This window comes from Gavia stellata, chromosome 32, assembly GCF_030936135.1.
Source record: "Gavia stellata isolate bGavSte3 chromosome 32, bGavSte3.hap2, whole genome shotgun sequence".
Classification (NCBI taxonomy): Eukaryota; Metazoa; Chordata; class Aves; order Gaviiformes; family Gaviidae; genus Gavia; species Gavia stellata.
In genome coordinates this window covers 3232078-3246681 of record NC_082625.1, presented here as the reverse complement: position 1 = coordinate 3246681, position 14604 = coordinate 3232078, and the positions used below count along the sequence as shown (strand labels likewise).

Sequence of the window (14604 nt, the reverse complement as noted above, 5' to 3'; positions counted from 1 at the left end):
CCTTTTGTTTTTGTTTTTCAGATCACCCAGGAAGCTGGAGAGTTTATGATTACATTTCCTTATGGTTACCATGCTGGCTTCAATCATGGCTTCAACTGTGCTGAGTCTACCAACTTTGCCACTTTGCGATGGATTGACTATGGAAAAATGGCAACCCAAGTAGGTGTCTGTTGGGATAAAGGATTATTTAAAACCACTAGCTCATGAAATACACAGGAATGAGAGTGGGAGACTTAACCTTAAGAACGAAATGGAAAGTGCCATTGTTTTGACAGTGTGCTCTTTCATTGTGCCATGTTGCTGGTTTATGCCTGTTGATAATTTGTGTCATTTTGAGGGGATAGGAATGACTTTCTTACATGCCAGATGTTACCGTACACCTTGTGAAGAGGTTGCTTTGAGACTAGTAAGTTAGGATTAGTTTTCTGATGCATCCAAACTGCATTTCACAGTGAATAAGGTGATTGATATAACTGAATACAACTCATTAGGTACACACTGAAGGGGAAGGAACAAGCTGGAAATACTTCTAAGCTTTAATAAGACTATGGTAATAACCTCCTAAAAATATCTGAATTTCTCTAATCTATGCACTCAGTTAAGTTTGAAGAGGAGAGTCATGCTGAAATGACTTTGTGTGACTATTTCTCATTAGGGCAAATTTCTTGTATGTTCTGTTACTTTTTGACAGTTCTGAAGTCAGTGACAGTTTTCACGACAGCACATGTCCTGCCTTCTCTTGTTTTTAAGTGTGAAGTATAGCTGATGAGCGTAACTGATTCAATAGGATCTGTGAATTTTTAAATTGGGATCAGTTCCACACAGTCTTTGGGGGAGGGATAAATGATTACAGGGGGGATAGCATTTGCAAATTGCCTCAGATGTTCCTTTCCAGAAAGGCAGACTTAGTTTTCACTCTAGAATAGCATTTCTAATATCTCCTTCACTTATTTTTCTTCTATCAACTCAGCTTGACTCTGTAACTTTTGTAATGCATCCTAATGCTTTCTTCTGGACAAAACTAACTCTGTTCAAAATGGACTGCAAGTACGTCCGCGTCTGTGGAACAATGTAGTGATGTCCTTTTTTCCGTTATAAAGGTTTATATTCCGAGAGTAGCAAAAGGTAGATGATTACTGAATGGCGTCATTCTCTTCTCAGCTTTGGGATCCTGAGGTACTTGACAGCCCCCTTTTAAATCCTCCATCTTTTTGCTATAATGCCTTCAGTTGTATTTGAGCCAAGCTGAAACTTTCTGCACAGAATTGTGTTTGGTAGTGGTCAATGTTGTGTGTTAATCAGCCTGAGTGGCTGCTTTGTGACTAATACGAGTTGCTCTTTTTTGCTTCTGGAGGCTAGTGCTGTTTCTGGCACTGCAGGCTTCAAGGGAATTTGTAGAATCACAAAAAAAACCCCATGCTGTTTCTTCCTATTTTTCCTTTTTAATAAGTGAACATCATTAACCCAACTAGAAGAGGAAGAAGGTTGTCATCCCACAGGAGCTTTTTTCCTGCTTTTTTCCCTCTTTGGTATTCTATATCCCCACTCAGCAACTGCAGGCCAGCAGTCTCTGACTATCCAATGGCACGATAATTGGTGTCTGAGAAGCTTATCCCATGGAAAGCAAGCTCAGCCGGTCAAGTTCCTGAAAGGTGAAGTGTCTGTCTTGTTTATTTTTTTCAGTAATAGTCAGCCCATAGTTTCAAGGACTCCACTGTTAGCCAACGAATTTGACATTTGAGCTCTCTCCTTTTCTAAAATAAACAGATTTTGTTATTTCATTTCTGAAACTACTGTGGTGTAAAAGCATCTTCTGTTAGGCATGCTAGTGGCTGTGCCATGAAATATAAAAAAAGAAATATACCATGAAATACAAAATACACGAACTCACTGTGCCAGTGGGGTAACACCTCTAAATTGCTAGTAATGGGAACTGAAATGATTCTTACAACAGAAAAATCCTCATGCTGAAAAGTTGTGTATTTGTCCTCTCTGTCCCCCACTCGTGTTCAAGTCGTGAACCCTGCGTTGGTGTTTGTAATCTCTTTGTATCCCATCAAGGCTGTAGACCAGACCCTGTGGCAGTAGTCGAGGCTCCAGGGCTGGGTGGAGTGGGAGTTGTAGGTTTGAATTTGTTCTGGAGTCGAAGGGATGGTAAGAAAAACCTAGAACCGTAAGAGGCCTCAAATCAGCGTTAAGTGTCTTAAACTCAAAAACAGCCAAGCAAACTTGGTTTGAAAATTTTAAAAATCGTGTTTGTCTGCTGTGACCTTGTATACCAGGTTTATCTGTAGCAAATGGTCATGGTATTAAACCCCAGAAAATGGGGTTTATCATGGAAATTCTGACAGACCCTTAACTACAGCAGTGCCAGCGGGCACCACTCTAATATTAAAAGCAATTTTGGGTTCAGCCATGTGTTCACAAACAAGTGACATTTGGGAAGTGCAGTTTTAGATTGAGCCTCCATGCTTACATTGTTAAGCAGCGTACCGTGAAATTACTGAACAAGCAGCATAGAGAGTTCTGAGCAAATCCAGGGAGAGAAAGTTGAAGTGTGGAAGGAGACGCCCAATTTATTTCCATTGCACTCAGTGACACTTGTCTGTTCAGAGATTTCCATTTAATAGTGCCTAAACCACGCACTGCATACATGTTAATTAACCCTTTGATACCTTACTATCAGGTTCCAGATGAGGTATGAATGCTGTTACACTGAAAGGGCAAAAGGTTTGTTTAAATCTCATTTTAAGTTAAACAGGGACTTAATGAAGTATCAGCTGACTGTGTACACTTGAGCTGCCTGCACGTTTGTGGAGACAATTCGTGGAGAGAGACATCCTGGAGTGCGTGATTTTTTTGGTTAACTACTGCAGGTTTACTGAGTTAAAAAAATGGCTATATTGATTTCTGTGCTCTCAGGCACAATTAGATAATCCTTGCTCACATCCGAGCAGGGTTGTGGTTTGTTTTTTTCTTTTTTTTTTGTCACATACTCGTTGATAAAGTTCTTGGAAACTCTCGCCTGCGCAGCACTCTGCAGGTACATACTCCTGCTGCACTGAAACCAGCTGGCTGGAAGGTGATTCTTCTCCTTTCCTCAGGTTAGCAATATGGCTATCTTGTCCTACGAGTACTCATGAGATTGGTGACAAGGTAAGGTTCAAAATTAGCCAGTTGTAGTGTTCCCCTGGACATTATCCTGGGGATGAAATTTGGATTCCGCTCTACTGAGAGCGATGCATGTCAGTGGCGTAGCGTAAGAGAGAGCTCGCATAGGAAGGTAATGGCTCACCTTGGAGAATCGTAGCCAGAGCTGTGCTAATTGCCTGCCAGATGGATGAAATGTTCTGCTAACCACAGCAGAACCTGCCGAGGCTGTAAAAAATACATAATAAACCCGACTGAAGTTTAAAGATCAGCTTCTTAGACACTGCTTCTGCCCTAACTGTAGAACAAGCATCAGCATTAGCAAAAAAAAAAAGCGGTGGCTGCAGCGTTGTGTAGGAAACTAATAGTGGGTAAATATGCTTTTATCTGTGTAAACTTGTAACCAGGATGAACAGATGCTTAAAAATTCAAGTGGAAATTGGTTTGGTGAATACCCAAGTGAATAAACTAGCTGTCCCATTCGGTTCAAAGCTTTTTGCGAACGTAGTGAGAGGTTTTGGAGGCTCGGAACTGCTTGGGAGAAGTTGATGTGAAGGAACTGGAAGGGTAGATGTATAACGGTAACTAGGGTGTGATGCTGGGTTTCATGTCTTTAGCTGGAAGTTGCAACCATCGCTGACAAGTAGCCTCTTGCCGTAAGAACGTATTGACCAAACCATCTTTATTAACTAAACACAGGGCCAATACATTTGTGTCTTCATCTGTATCAGATGTGTCCTGTATCTATTTAGCATGTCCCAGGCTCAGGTGGGCAATTTGAGAGCTGATGGCTTTTGGCACATGGGTTACCACGAACCTTCGGCAGAATTCTCTGCTTTGTCTCTTTAGGTTTTCCCTGATCTTGCGTCACTTTTTTAGTTACAGCAGGTGCTTGCTTCTTAAGTCTGATTTGCTGATCCTTCTACTAATTGCTTCTCTAGCCTCAATGCTGAGTGCTGGTGTGTGACAGACAAAATGTATGTCATCTCTCATGATGTGTATAAATCCTCAGGACTGATTGCTCTCTGTTCTTGGCAAATGTCAATCTCCTTAGGTTCAGAGGAAGGGTGTAACATTCTCCTTTACTTCATGTCTTTAATTATATGGTGGTGTGCCACTGGGAAATAGATGTCTTTCCTACAGCTGGACATTGTGCCCAGAAGTGTAAGAATGAACAGCTCTTTAACTGCTGTCCCATTTATTGTCAATGTAAATGTCTCCATCTGTCCTCGAGGAACCTTGTGTTGCAGCTGACTTCTTCCCAGTCAAGGTGACTTGGAGGCCAACCACAGCTTGCCTTTTCCACCTAATCTGTGTGAAAAGCTGCGGCTGAACAGCACATCTGTCAGTTACTTGTCGAGGGGCGGGAGAGAGACCTTCAGTTAATCTTGGGGCTCCCATAGATAATCCTGGTGTGCTGTCACCAGGACTTTCCAAATACGTGATGGGAATTCATTGCAGCGTTCTTTGCTGTGCTGCGTGGGGAGCTCAAACTCTGACAGGGAATACTTTTTTTAAGACGCAGTCCTATTTGACTAACATGAGTATCAATCTGTCACAGTGTGCAAAGTAAAAAGAGATCCAGAAGAAATGAGTTAAAAGGGTTTTTCGTTGCGTTGGAGATACTGGCACAATATTTCAGGAGTCAGCTGTAATCTGAATACTCTGCTTTAGACCTAACATTGCTGATTAAATAACACAGCTGAGCAGGGATGGTTTTATTTGTGTATATTGTAGTTAATGTTTACCTGCATAGGCAGAGTCTAGAAAATTAGGGAGAAATATTTTCTTTTGTACTCCATAGTTGGAGATCTTCAGTCATTTGTCTTCCATTAACTCTTTGTCATGTTCTTTTTTCTGTTTGGTTGTTGAAGAAGGCCTGGTGAATAAAAGGCAGTGAATGATAATTTTCATTCCTAACCATCAGGGTTTTTTTCTTTTTGTTTTGCTACACGAGCCTGCAGTTCCTTTCTGCATTACTGTTTCGATTTGCTTTGTTTCTGAAAACTCTTGGATGCAACCGTGGACAGATGAAGGCTCTTAATAGCTGTGTGTTTGACTAAACAACCCTTTTAAAGGCAAGTGTTTTAGTGGAGTGTCCTTCCTGAGTCAGGGTGGCCTGTAAGTCCCCTGGTATTCAAAAAGACACTTTCAAGTGTACAATTTTACAAGAAATTCAAGCGTACCTCACGGGTCAGCTTTTCTGTTTCTTTGCAAACTGGACTGGAAATAAGTGGATGGGAGGGGAACAATTTCTTGCACTTTCCTTATATAAATAGCAGACACTCCTGGATGATAATGTCTGTGTTACTGTCGGTTGACATTTTCATACCTTCATTTTATCTCCTGTTTACTCCAGAGACAGCGCTGGAATTATCTGTCTCAGTATAGAATGGGGTCAAGTTGCCCTTCCTTCCCAAATCCTACATTTTATGTTCTGAAATAAGTAGCCTTCATCACATCCTGCACAATATTCCCATGCAGACCTCCATGCAGTGTGGTTCAGTCCTGCTCTGCTGCTTAGTCATTTCTCTGGGGAGAAGGGGAAGACAAGTAAGACTCTTCTGTTTGGATTTTACTGATATATAAAGGCGTCTTCAAGAGAGGTGCCTTTTGAATCTCAGACTATGGTCTTTTACATAGCTTATTGCTTCTGAACCCTCACCTGCCGTGGTTTTTTTGTTATACTACTGGAATAACGGATCTCAAATATACACTTGGAATATTTGTGATTTAAAGTTGCCTAGCATATAGTTTTCACTGTAAAATTGAAGATTACTTCTTACTATTCAGATATTAGTAGGTTTTCTCTTAAAAGATGTCCTTATTTTCCAAGAAAATAAAACTTACGAGGTTTTTGCAGAAACTGTTTGGTAATATTGTAAAATTGGTCTCTGAAATAAGGGAAATCAGAATTGTATTTTTGCAGGACTTTGTATGTGTGCCTTAACTGACTCTAATTAGACCTTTTAAGCTTAGAATACTTAAACCTATTATGGAAAATAGTTTCCATAGTTTATTTTTGTAAGACAGATTCAAAAATTGCTCTTGTACAAAATCTTCCGACTTTTCTGTGCTTGTTTTTTTGTGTTATTTGTAAACATCCCTAATACCTTACTCTCCACGAAGCACTGATTCTGTGCAATGAAGCGCAATTTTTACAGTGTTTTTCATGCTCAGGTGTAAAGGAGACGGTTATTTTTCTGAAACTGTCTCGGAGCTTCGTTTTATCAGCTCTCTTCCAAGATCCCCTTCTGAAGTACCGATTGGGAGGTTGCTTGTCATCAGTTTTGTTAATGAAGGAAGAACACTTACACTTCTGTCAGCAGAAAAAATACACCCTGGAGGTTCCCAGGATTTCAGTCCTCGGGATGCCCGGCTGCCGCTGGACCCAACGACTGATGTCTGTGCAGATGGATGGGTGCTAAGTAGGTACCTGGCCTGCCCCGTCTGGGTGTCCTGCCCTTGAGAAGGGGCATCTGAGAGACTAATTTAAAATCCAGAATTTAATTATAAACTGTTCAGGACTTGATTCACGCAGCAAGTGGGACAATTCTATCTCGGGGCAGGCAGCTGGGGGCCCTGATGACTTCAGGCAGCTCTCCTCCCTCTCGGCTCGGTGTTTGCTGTAACCCTTAGAGCACTGAACTGGGGAGAATCTGTTTTTTTTAAACAGATTTTTTTAAATAGACTAGGCCTATTTATGCTACTCAGCCTAATTTGCTCTAGCTTAATTACCACAAGGTGTAAAGCATGCTGTTCTTGACTTTTTGAATGCTGCTTAGTAATGACTTTGCCAGCTCAGGGTGACTCTCCAGGAGCCTGTGATGGAAACTGCCGGATCTCTGGGGCGGAAAGCTGCCCCGAACCCATGGAGTCCTGATGTTGCTGGGTTGACACAGTCTCCCATTCTCTCTCTGCCTCGCTAACCCTGTGATTTATAGTGTGGAGGTTGTGGCGTGCTTTGTGGCCCCAGTAAATAGCGATGTGAAGAATGTGCTCCCTGCAGCTTATTCGTTCAGCGTCTCTGTCACACAGGGCTCCCTGATAAAGTCTACCAGCCCCAATCATTCACGTGTCAGAGCGGAGCCTTAAGGGTCATCTGGCTTTGGGGATGCTAGTATGGCAAGGCCATCAAAAATCCCTTTTAAAAGCTGCCTTAGTGTTGTGCTTTCCTGTGCAGCTGGTGTTGCTCCATTGGAACGGCTTCAGGGGTGACACGTGGGGGCATGGATATGAAGAAGGAAGAGCAGTCTTACAGTCCACCTAAGAATTAATGACTAAATAGTGCATTCTGTTCAAGAATTGCAGAAGTGGTGGTGTTAGAACTCTGGAAGGCAGGGTAAAAGTGTAAAGTAGCTGTGAATTGACACTTTCTCATCAGGTACCTTTCCTTTTTGATGTCCTCCACAGAAATTCCTTCAGTGTACTGAAAGGCAATGGTTTTTACCCTTCTGCCTCTTCGCTTTGTGCATGAAGAACACACTTTTTTTTAGGGTGCCGTGAGAGTAGATTACTTATGAAGAGCCTCTTCTAATTTTTTTTTAACTCCGTTTTGCTTTATTATTTGTCTTCCCTGATAGCCGTGCTTCTAATTTTCTTCCAGCTTGGTTCAATAGCAGCAGTTAGCAGTTTCAGGGTTGTCGTGGGGTGGCTCATAGCTGGGTGCCTCCTAATCTCAGTCATCAGGATTCGGATCTTGCTTCTGCTCTGTACTCACCCGGCTCTCTTAACTGCTTCGAAAAGACATGCAGGTGGGTCTAGATTATTACAGGAAAGAGGCAGAAGCGCTTCATTTAGTATGCGGTTTTAGAGGGGTCTTGATTGCTGTTTCCTTTAGGATTGATATACAACGTCTTGCCTCCTTTATTTATACATCAGCCCTCCCTTGATGCTAAGTTGTAGCATTCAGAGTTGGAAAAATACATATTTTCAGCTTTGTATCCTTTTGAAAAATGTTACTGAAGAATACCTGTTATTACCAGAGGAAAGAATTTGATAGTGTGCTAGAAGCAAATCTTGGGTTGTCGCTTTAGATACCGACACTTCATATTCCACCAAACATAATTATTCATGTTTCTACAAACTGCCTATAGATCGTGGTTGTCGTACATGGGATGCAAAATGGTGGATTTTACTACTTAATCTTTTGGTTTAGAGGTGTGTAATACAGCACTTTCAGCTGTATTTCACTAATACAGGCTTTCTTTTTAAAAGGAATGAGTAAAAAGCAGATGATCAAGCAGGAGGATAAAAGGATAACTTTACTCGCTTAGCAAGAATTGTCTCGTGTGTCTGTCAGTTCAGAGCTGTAGATGTTCGCCAAGCCACATCAGTTCATGCTCGCTGCTTGCTTAATGTGTGAACACAGGGTGCTGACCTGCTGAAATGACATGTTTTCTGCGAACGACAGTGGTCGGCGGTAGGCTGCTTTCACCAGCTGCAGGTCTTCTGATGCGGAAGAAATAACACCTTGAGATAACCTCAGAATGATGTTCACTATAGACTACATCATAACCGCTGGATAAAAGTCTGTTTTGTTTATCCCTTGTACTGGAATGAGTCTGTCAAGGCAGAAAGGAACTGGTACTTCATTGAATCCCCTTCTTGTAGCGCTGCTGAGAGCACTGAATTTCATCGTCTGTCCTTTCAGCCTTATCTGAGACATGTTACTCAGGACCCCACCCAGGTGATCCTCCCTCCGACTGACCTTTAGCTGTGGCTGTATTCCTCTTGCAGGAATGAGGATTGCCTATATTTGAGATAGATTTGGGAGTGGTCGGCATCCTTACAGGTGTAGTCTACAGAATAGTGACAGATAAAAAAGAATTATGGCAGAGGCTGCAAAATAGTTTTGCCAAAAAAAAAAAAAGGGAAATCTCCTTGTAACATATCAGCAGAAGCCTGATGCCAGTTGGGATGGGTTATTGCTTTATTTGCCTAAAATAAAGCATGTCACAAAGCATTTTGTATTCTATCTTGAACCAGAATCCTCTTATTACAAATGGAGCGGAGTGGGGTAAATCTGACTCCCCAGCTAACACTGCTTGCCACTTACCCAGCTCTTCTACCCGCTAAAATCCGCATGGAACATTACGGAAGCAAGCTAAGGAAGCACACAAGGAGAAAGCGTGCCCTGCAGCCAGGGACCAGGGGGAGTCCTTGGAAATCTTTGCCTAATTGTTTTGTTTATGAAATTCTGTAGAGGATTTCCAGTGGGTTTCCTAATGAACTGGTTTGTTGTTGAGACTTAGGGCAATGCTGGTAATTACACTAGAAACAGGGGGTCAAGACTCATCTTCTTCCCCATGAGCTTTCAACTACCAACCGTTAAAAACACAGACTATGCATTTTAGGTTTTTCTCCTTCTCGAAGTTTAACTCCTCATTTACTTGTAGAATACCTGCCACTCATCTTTCAGGCACATACTTGCAATTTGTGTGCCTTTGTCACTTTGGAAACCTTGGCTATCCGTGAGAGTGTTGCTGTGCGGGGTCAGAGTAGAAATGTAGCTTTGGGCTGAGTGGAAGGAAAATTAAACTGGAGCCCAAACTCGTTTATTTGGTCATACTGGATGAGTATTAACTAGATCTCAAGTAACACGTCTGTAATTCGATAACAAATTGGATAGCTGTTTAAGAGTATTATACTGGGAGGACTTTGTGTCTCTCCCAAAAGCTGAAACTTTATACCGTGTCCTGGAAATTTATGGAGAGAAGTTTAGGAGTGTTGTCTGCATTAGCAAGAATTTCTTGGCTGCCTTTTGAACGTAACCATCTTTCTTTCCCAATAACTTGCTGTTAGGTTTCATTGTTATGAAAAAACAGATACAAAAGCTTTAAGCAAAGATTTTGGTCTGGCATTTAATAGTGGCATAATAGCTGAAAGAACTTAAACTGTGAGCCTGTTGGGTTTTCTTACACTTAAATTTCCATTAAGGCAAAGTGGGAGGCTAGCTGAGTCTTAAACAACTGTGCAGTGGGCCCTGATTTCATCTAAATGTGAGGGGGTTTTCCAAGAGAACCAGAGGTGCCAATTTAAATATATCATTTTTGTGCCTATTTCTACATAAGGAGAAGGGTTATTTCACATTAACTTTATATATGTTATGGAACAGATGGGGTTCAGTTTAGTGTTAATAGCTGGGAAGTGAGGGAAATACCCTGACAAAAATGACGCTGAAGGTTGAGGTTGAATGAAGCTGCATTTTTTCATGTATCATTTCATTTTATTACTGCAAGGAGACAGTCTTTTTATTTGACTGTTATTTTATATAGATTTATTAGTGTTTTTATTTTAAAAAATCTAGCAAATAAGATAATAGTTACACATTCAGTAGCCACAAATTTCCCACTATCAGTCTTTGAGTTATAATTGATGAGACATGGTTCCTGGTGTGGTCAGATGTTTTACCACAGTCCCCAACTTTGAGCAGCAGATAAAATAATAAGTAGAGGAAGAATGTCGGTTTTCTGTGCTTGAGAAGTGCTTCACTCTGTGCATTTCCTTATAGTATTTTTGCATGTGCTTAGATTGCAAGTTGCCTTTGCATGTTTTTATCCTGTATGGGTAGCAAAGCCGTTGGCTTATGAAAAAGCAGGGATGAGGCTAGGAAAAACCTTCAGAAGATGGAACAAATGAAGTTCCTGCAGGTTTGGTGAATATGGAAGCTCCTCTTGTCTTGTTGCTGTTTTGGGTCTCAGATCCCCTGTAACCAAAGGCAAACCCTAAAACTGTTAGGATTTTTGTTTTGGTTTTTCCCACCCCCATTTTCAGGACTTGCAGTCGGTCCTTGAAGATCCGAGTTACGAATATTCTGTTGTTTGATCTGTTGCTCTGACAGCCTTGCTGTTCCCGAGCAGTTTGGTGTGGTGGTCTGGCTATCAAACGGGGAATGACAGAGGAGAAACGGGAAGGTATTTGAATAGATCTCAAAGTTCCTTAAATTTCTCACCTGCCATTTTGACATGACAGGCGTATCCTTCATGTTGCCATTTAGTCATGGACTGTGCTTTGGGTGACCATATCCCTCTTAAATCTTTCACAGGTCTGCTGGTATGTAGGAGTTCTGTGAATACCTGAATTGGGGCTTTATGGTTCAGTTTTGGATCACATAAAGCAAACGAGGTTTCGTATCTCTCCTTAGAGGTGGTGTTTAAGTGTATGCATGTTCATTTTTTTTTCTATAAAGTTTAATAATGACGGAATATGAAAGTATTAGCATTTGGGGGGGGGAATGGAATATGGAAGGATATGTTCTGCAGAAATCGGGATAGGGAGAGACAGAGGTGGGGGCTGTAGGCATAATATCTCTTAGGAAATACATGCATTTATGACCACAATTAAATACTTTGAAAGAAATATGACTCTGTGTATATGGAAGTGGAGACAATACATGGAAATGGGTATCATTGACAGAGAAACACAAGCTTGCTATTTTTGTACTGCTCTAATGGAATGGAGCAGGTAATTAATTGCAAAGGAAATTTCTTGCCCTTCTCTACCCGCAGTCTCCTCCTCTGATCTCCCCCATTCCCCTCCCTCTCCCACCTCTCTCACACACATGCACGTTCCCTTTTGCAGTTGTATTGGAAGCGTCTGCTGTATTAAGCAGGATCTCGCTGCTGGGTCTGAGGGAAGGGTATGGAAAAAATATCCTGGCCGTTATGGGAACATGAATGTGACACAACTGCAGCTGCTGAAGAAATATAACTGTATGGTCCAGAAGAAGCCCCAAAGGAAAGAGGCTTTGTAAATTATTCATATGTACTAGTGTGAAAGCAGTAAAATTAAATTAAAATTGAAATATAAACATACATCATGTTAGATTTGCGTAAAGAAAGGAACTTGGCTACTGCGGGCTTCTGGCGTTGCGATACGCTGGAGACTGCAGCCCACAGCGTCATTTCTCTGAACAGCAGTCTGAATAGCATCCAGATAGCTCAGTATGTGGATTCTCAATAATCTATGTATACTTTACATTTTTGTGAGACTCTTAAGCTGACGGTGGTTGGAAACTGTACTTGAGACCTTTAGACCTGTCTGACTCAGGATTTACTCCGCTTGATTTGAAGGAATTGACATCTGTGTGCTGCAGCATGTTGGTTCCAGGTTAGGATCAGAAAGTGGACTGTTCCCCTTTTAAGCCATTTTTCATGCTTTGTAAAGGCAGAGGAGGTCAATCTCCGTAGCTCATTGATGATATGTGCTGTGGGGTGCTCTTCTGTATTCCTCTTTGTAGCAGCGCACAGGTGCTTTTAAAATTTCTTTAGGAAAAGTGATTGAAAATCTGCTCAATACAAATCCCTTAAGCCAGTATTGACGGAGGTGCTGGTGAGAAGCTTCTGCCTGGCCAGGAATTTGAAGCATGGGTACCATCTGTGTTCCTGCCATTCTTTGGCCAAATTGCATTTCCAGCCTTTCTGTCCCGCGCTATTTTTCATTAAATGAATTGAGTTTTCCTGAAAGTGCCTGTCCATAAATACTCCTTCCCACTCAGCGCACTCGGGTTATTACCGCTCTCCCAGTCAGAGCAGCAGAAGGTAGCCAGCGGTCTTTGCAAAATGAAAAACAGGAGTTGGGAGGGAAGTGGGATAGCCGAGAACTGTACGGAAAGACTCTCTTCTCTCTCTCTCTCAGTGGCTTCTTAACTACGGCCATAAATCTTTTAATAATGGGAGTGAAAAATGAAAGAAGAAAGGGGAGAAGCAAGTTTAATTTCATGCCTTTCTGCTAAAAGAAAGGATAGAACAGTTTTGAAAAGGTGTGGAGCGAGAGTGAAACAGCTTTAAAAAACCCCAAATACTGCAAAGTGGCTATAATTACCTCATCCTCAACTCGAAGTTGAAAAGCAATTTAGTGCAAGCGCATACCAAGCAAAGCTTTGCACCTTAGAGCGGAACTAAAAGGGGGCTCAACTTTTCACACACAACAGCAAAGCTGTAGTTGCAGCCCCCAGGAGGCATGCGGGTGTTGGTGTGTTGCTGTGTCCTTTTCAATCCTGTACTTCCTTTTGAGTTCAAAGTTGATAAAGACTAGATGCTCATTCAGTCTGGTATCTGTGTCCTGGGTGAGAATCCCCTTGCTACCCTCGGTCTGTTAATTCTGTGCTTCATCAGAGCAAATGGATATCCAAGTACAAACGCCTGTAAGTAGTCTTTGTTTTGGCACGTACAATGGCAAGGGTGTAATTCCAGAGGTTAATTTTCATGAGCATATGCTAGTTGAAATGAATAATGCACATTTTCTTTGGCTTAGGCGTATGTGGTTTAGATGCAGAGTGTAGTTATTGTTGTAGCCTTTTTTATTTCTCTACAGTCTTGTGAAGGATTTATGTGCAATGTCATGATGTATAATTGTGAAGTTTAACTGCCTTGTTCACTAGGTTAGTCTTTTGTTCCTTTGAGGCTTTTTTTCAGTTATGAAGTGATATTAATAATCTCTTTTCAGCCTGAGAGGCTCCACCAGAGACTGGCTAATGGGCGGAACATAGGTTTGAGATCAGACTCAGACCTGGTCAACATCGGCCAAAGTTATTACTGTCTAATGACTGTAAGACAGTAGATGAGTAGTATACTGGGTGTCAGTCACCAGAAAGTTCTGGCTTGGTTGGTGGGCTTAGAGGGAGAAGAAGATTCTCGGGAACAGTATCTTCAACTACCCTTCGAGAGTGTGGCAGCTTGTGCTGTCTCTGGTTTTGCCAAGGGCAGGTAGAGTCAATGCTTTCCATTAAGCTGAAATACCCACGTATACATCAGTGTGATTCCTAGCATTGACCCACCCCAGTAACCCACCACAGGCCTTACAGACAAAGCGGGTGGAGTGTTAGTTTGCCTCTGGAGAAAGGCAAACTCAGCTGATGAGAAAAGAAGACGTTCCTCTGATCTGACGTGGTGTTGATGTCTGGATATCTCTTGCAGTGTACTTGCCGCAAAGACATGGTGAAGATTTCGATGGACGTCTTTGTGAGGATTCTGCAACCAGAACGTTACGATTTATGGAAACAAGGAAAAGACATTGCTGTCCTGGACCATATGAAACCCACAGCTCTGACTAGCCCAGAACTGGATGCCTGGAATGAGACGAAGGCAGAGTTGAAGGCTAAATTGCTTCGCAGGTAAAGAGGGGAAAAAAGAAAAAAAAAAAAAGTTGTGTCTGAGCACTGTGTGTGATTTTAATTGTTAAGATTTTAAGCACTATAATTCTTATTTTGGGATAGTTTGAACTTTTTTTTTTTAAAACACTTCCTCTTGTAATTTTTCTTGGGTATTGTGCTCCCTCGTTGTTCTGTTTCCTTAAATGTTATAGAAGCACGTGTTTTCTGAAAGTAGGACGCTGTGTGCCCCTTCACATCTCATCTCTTATCCTGGAAGACAAAAAAAATCTATAGTAAACATTTATAGCTTCACTTATCAGACAGCAGGAGGGAAAAAATGCCATCAATTGCCAAAGGGA

At 41.6% G+C, this 14604-nt stretch overlaps 1 protein-coding gene across 2 annotated transcripts in view; it reads left to right on the top strand.

Annotated features, from left to right (window-relative positions):
• KDM4B (lysine demethylase 4B) overlaps positions 1-14604 on the top strand; it is a 78936-nt gene that overhangs the window by 30509 nt on the left and 33823 nt on the right. For both annotated transcript variants that reach the window (XM_059832018.1, XM_059832019.1), the window contains exons 7-8: positions 22-159; positions 14070-14266. In XM_059832018.1, coding sequence (XP_059688001.1) covers positions 22-159; positions 14070-14266 — 335 coding nt within the window. The remainder of the gene's footprint in view (positions 1-21; positions 160-14069; positions 14267-14604) is intronic.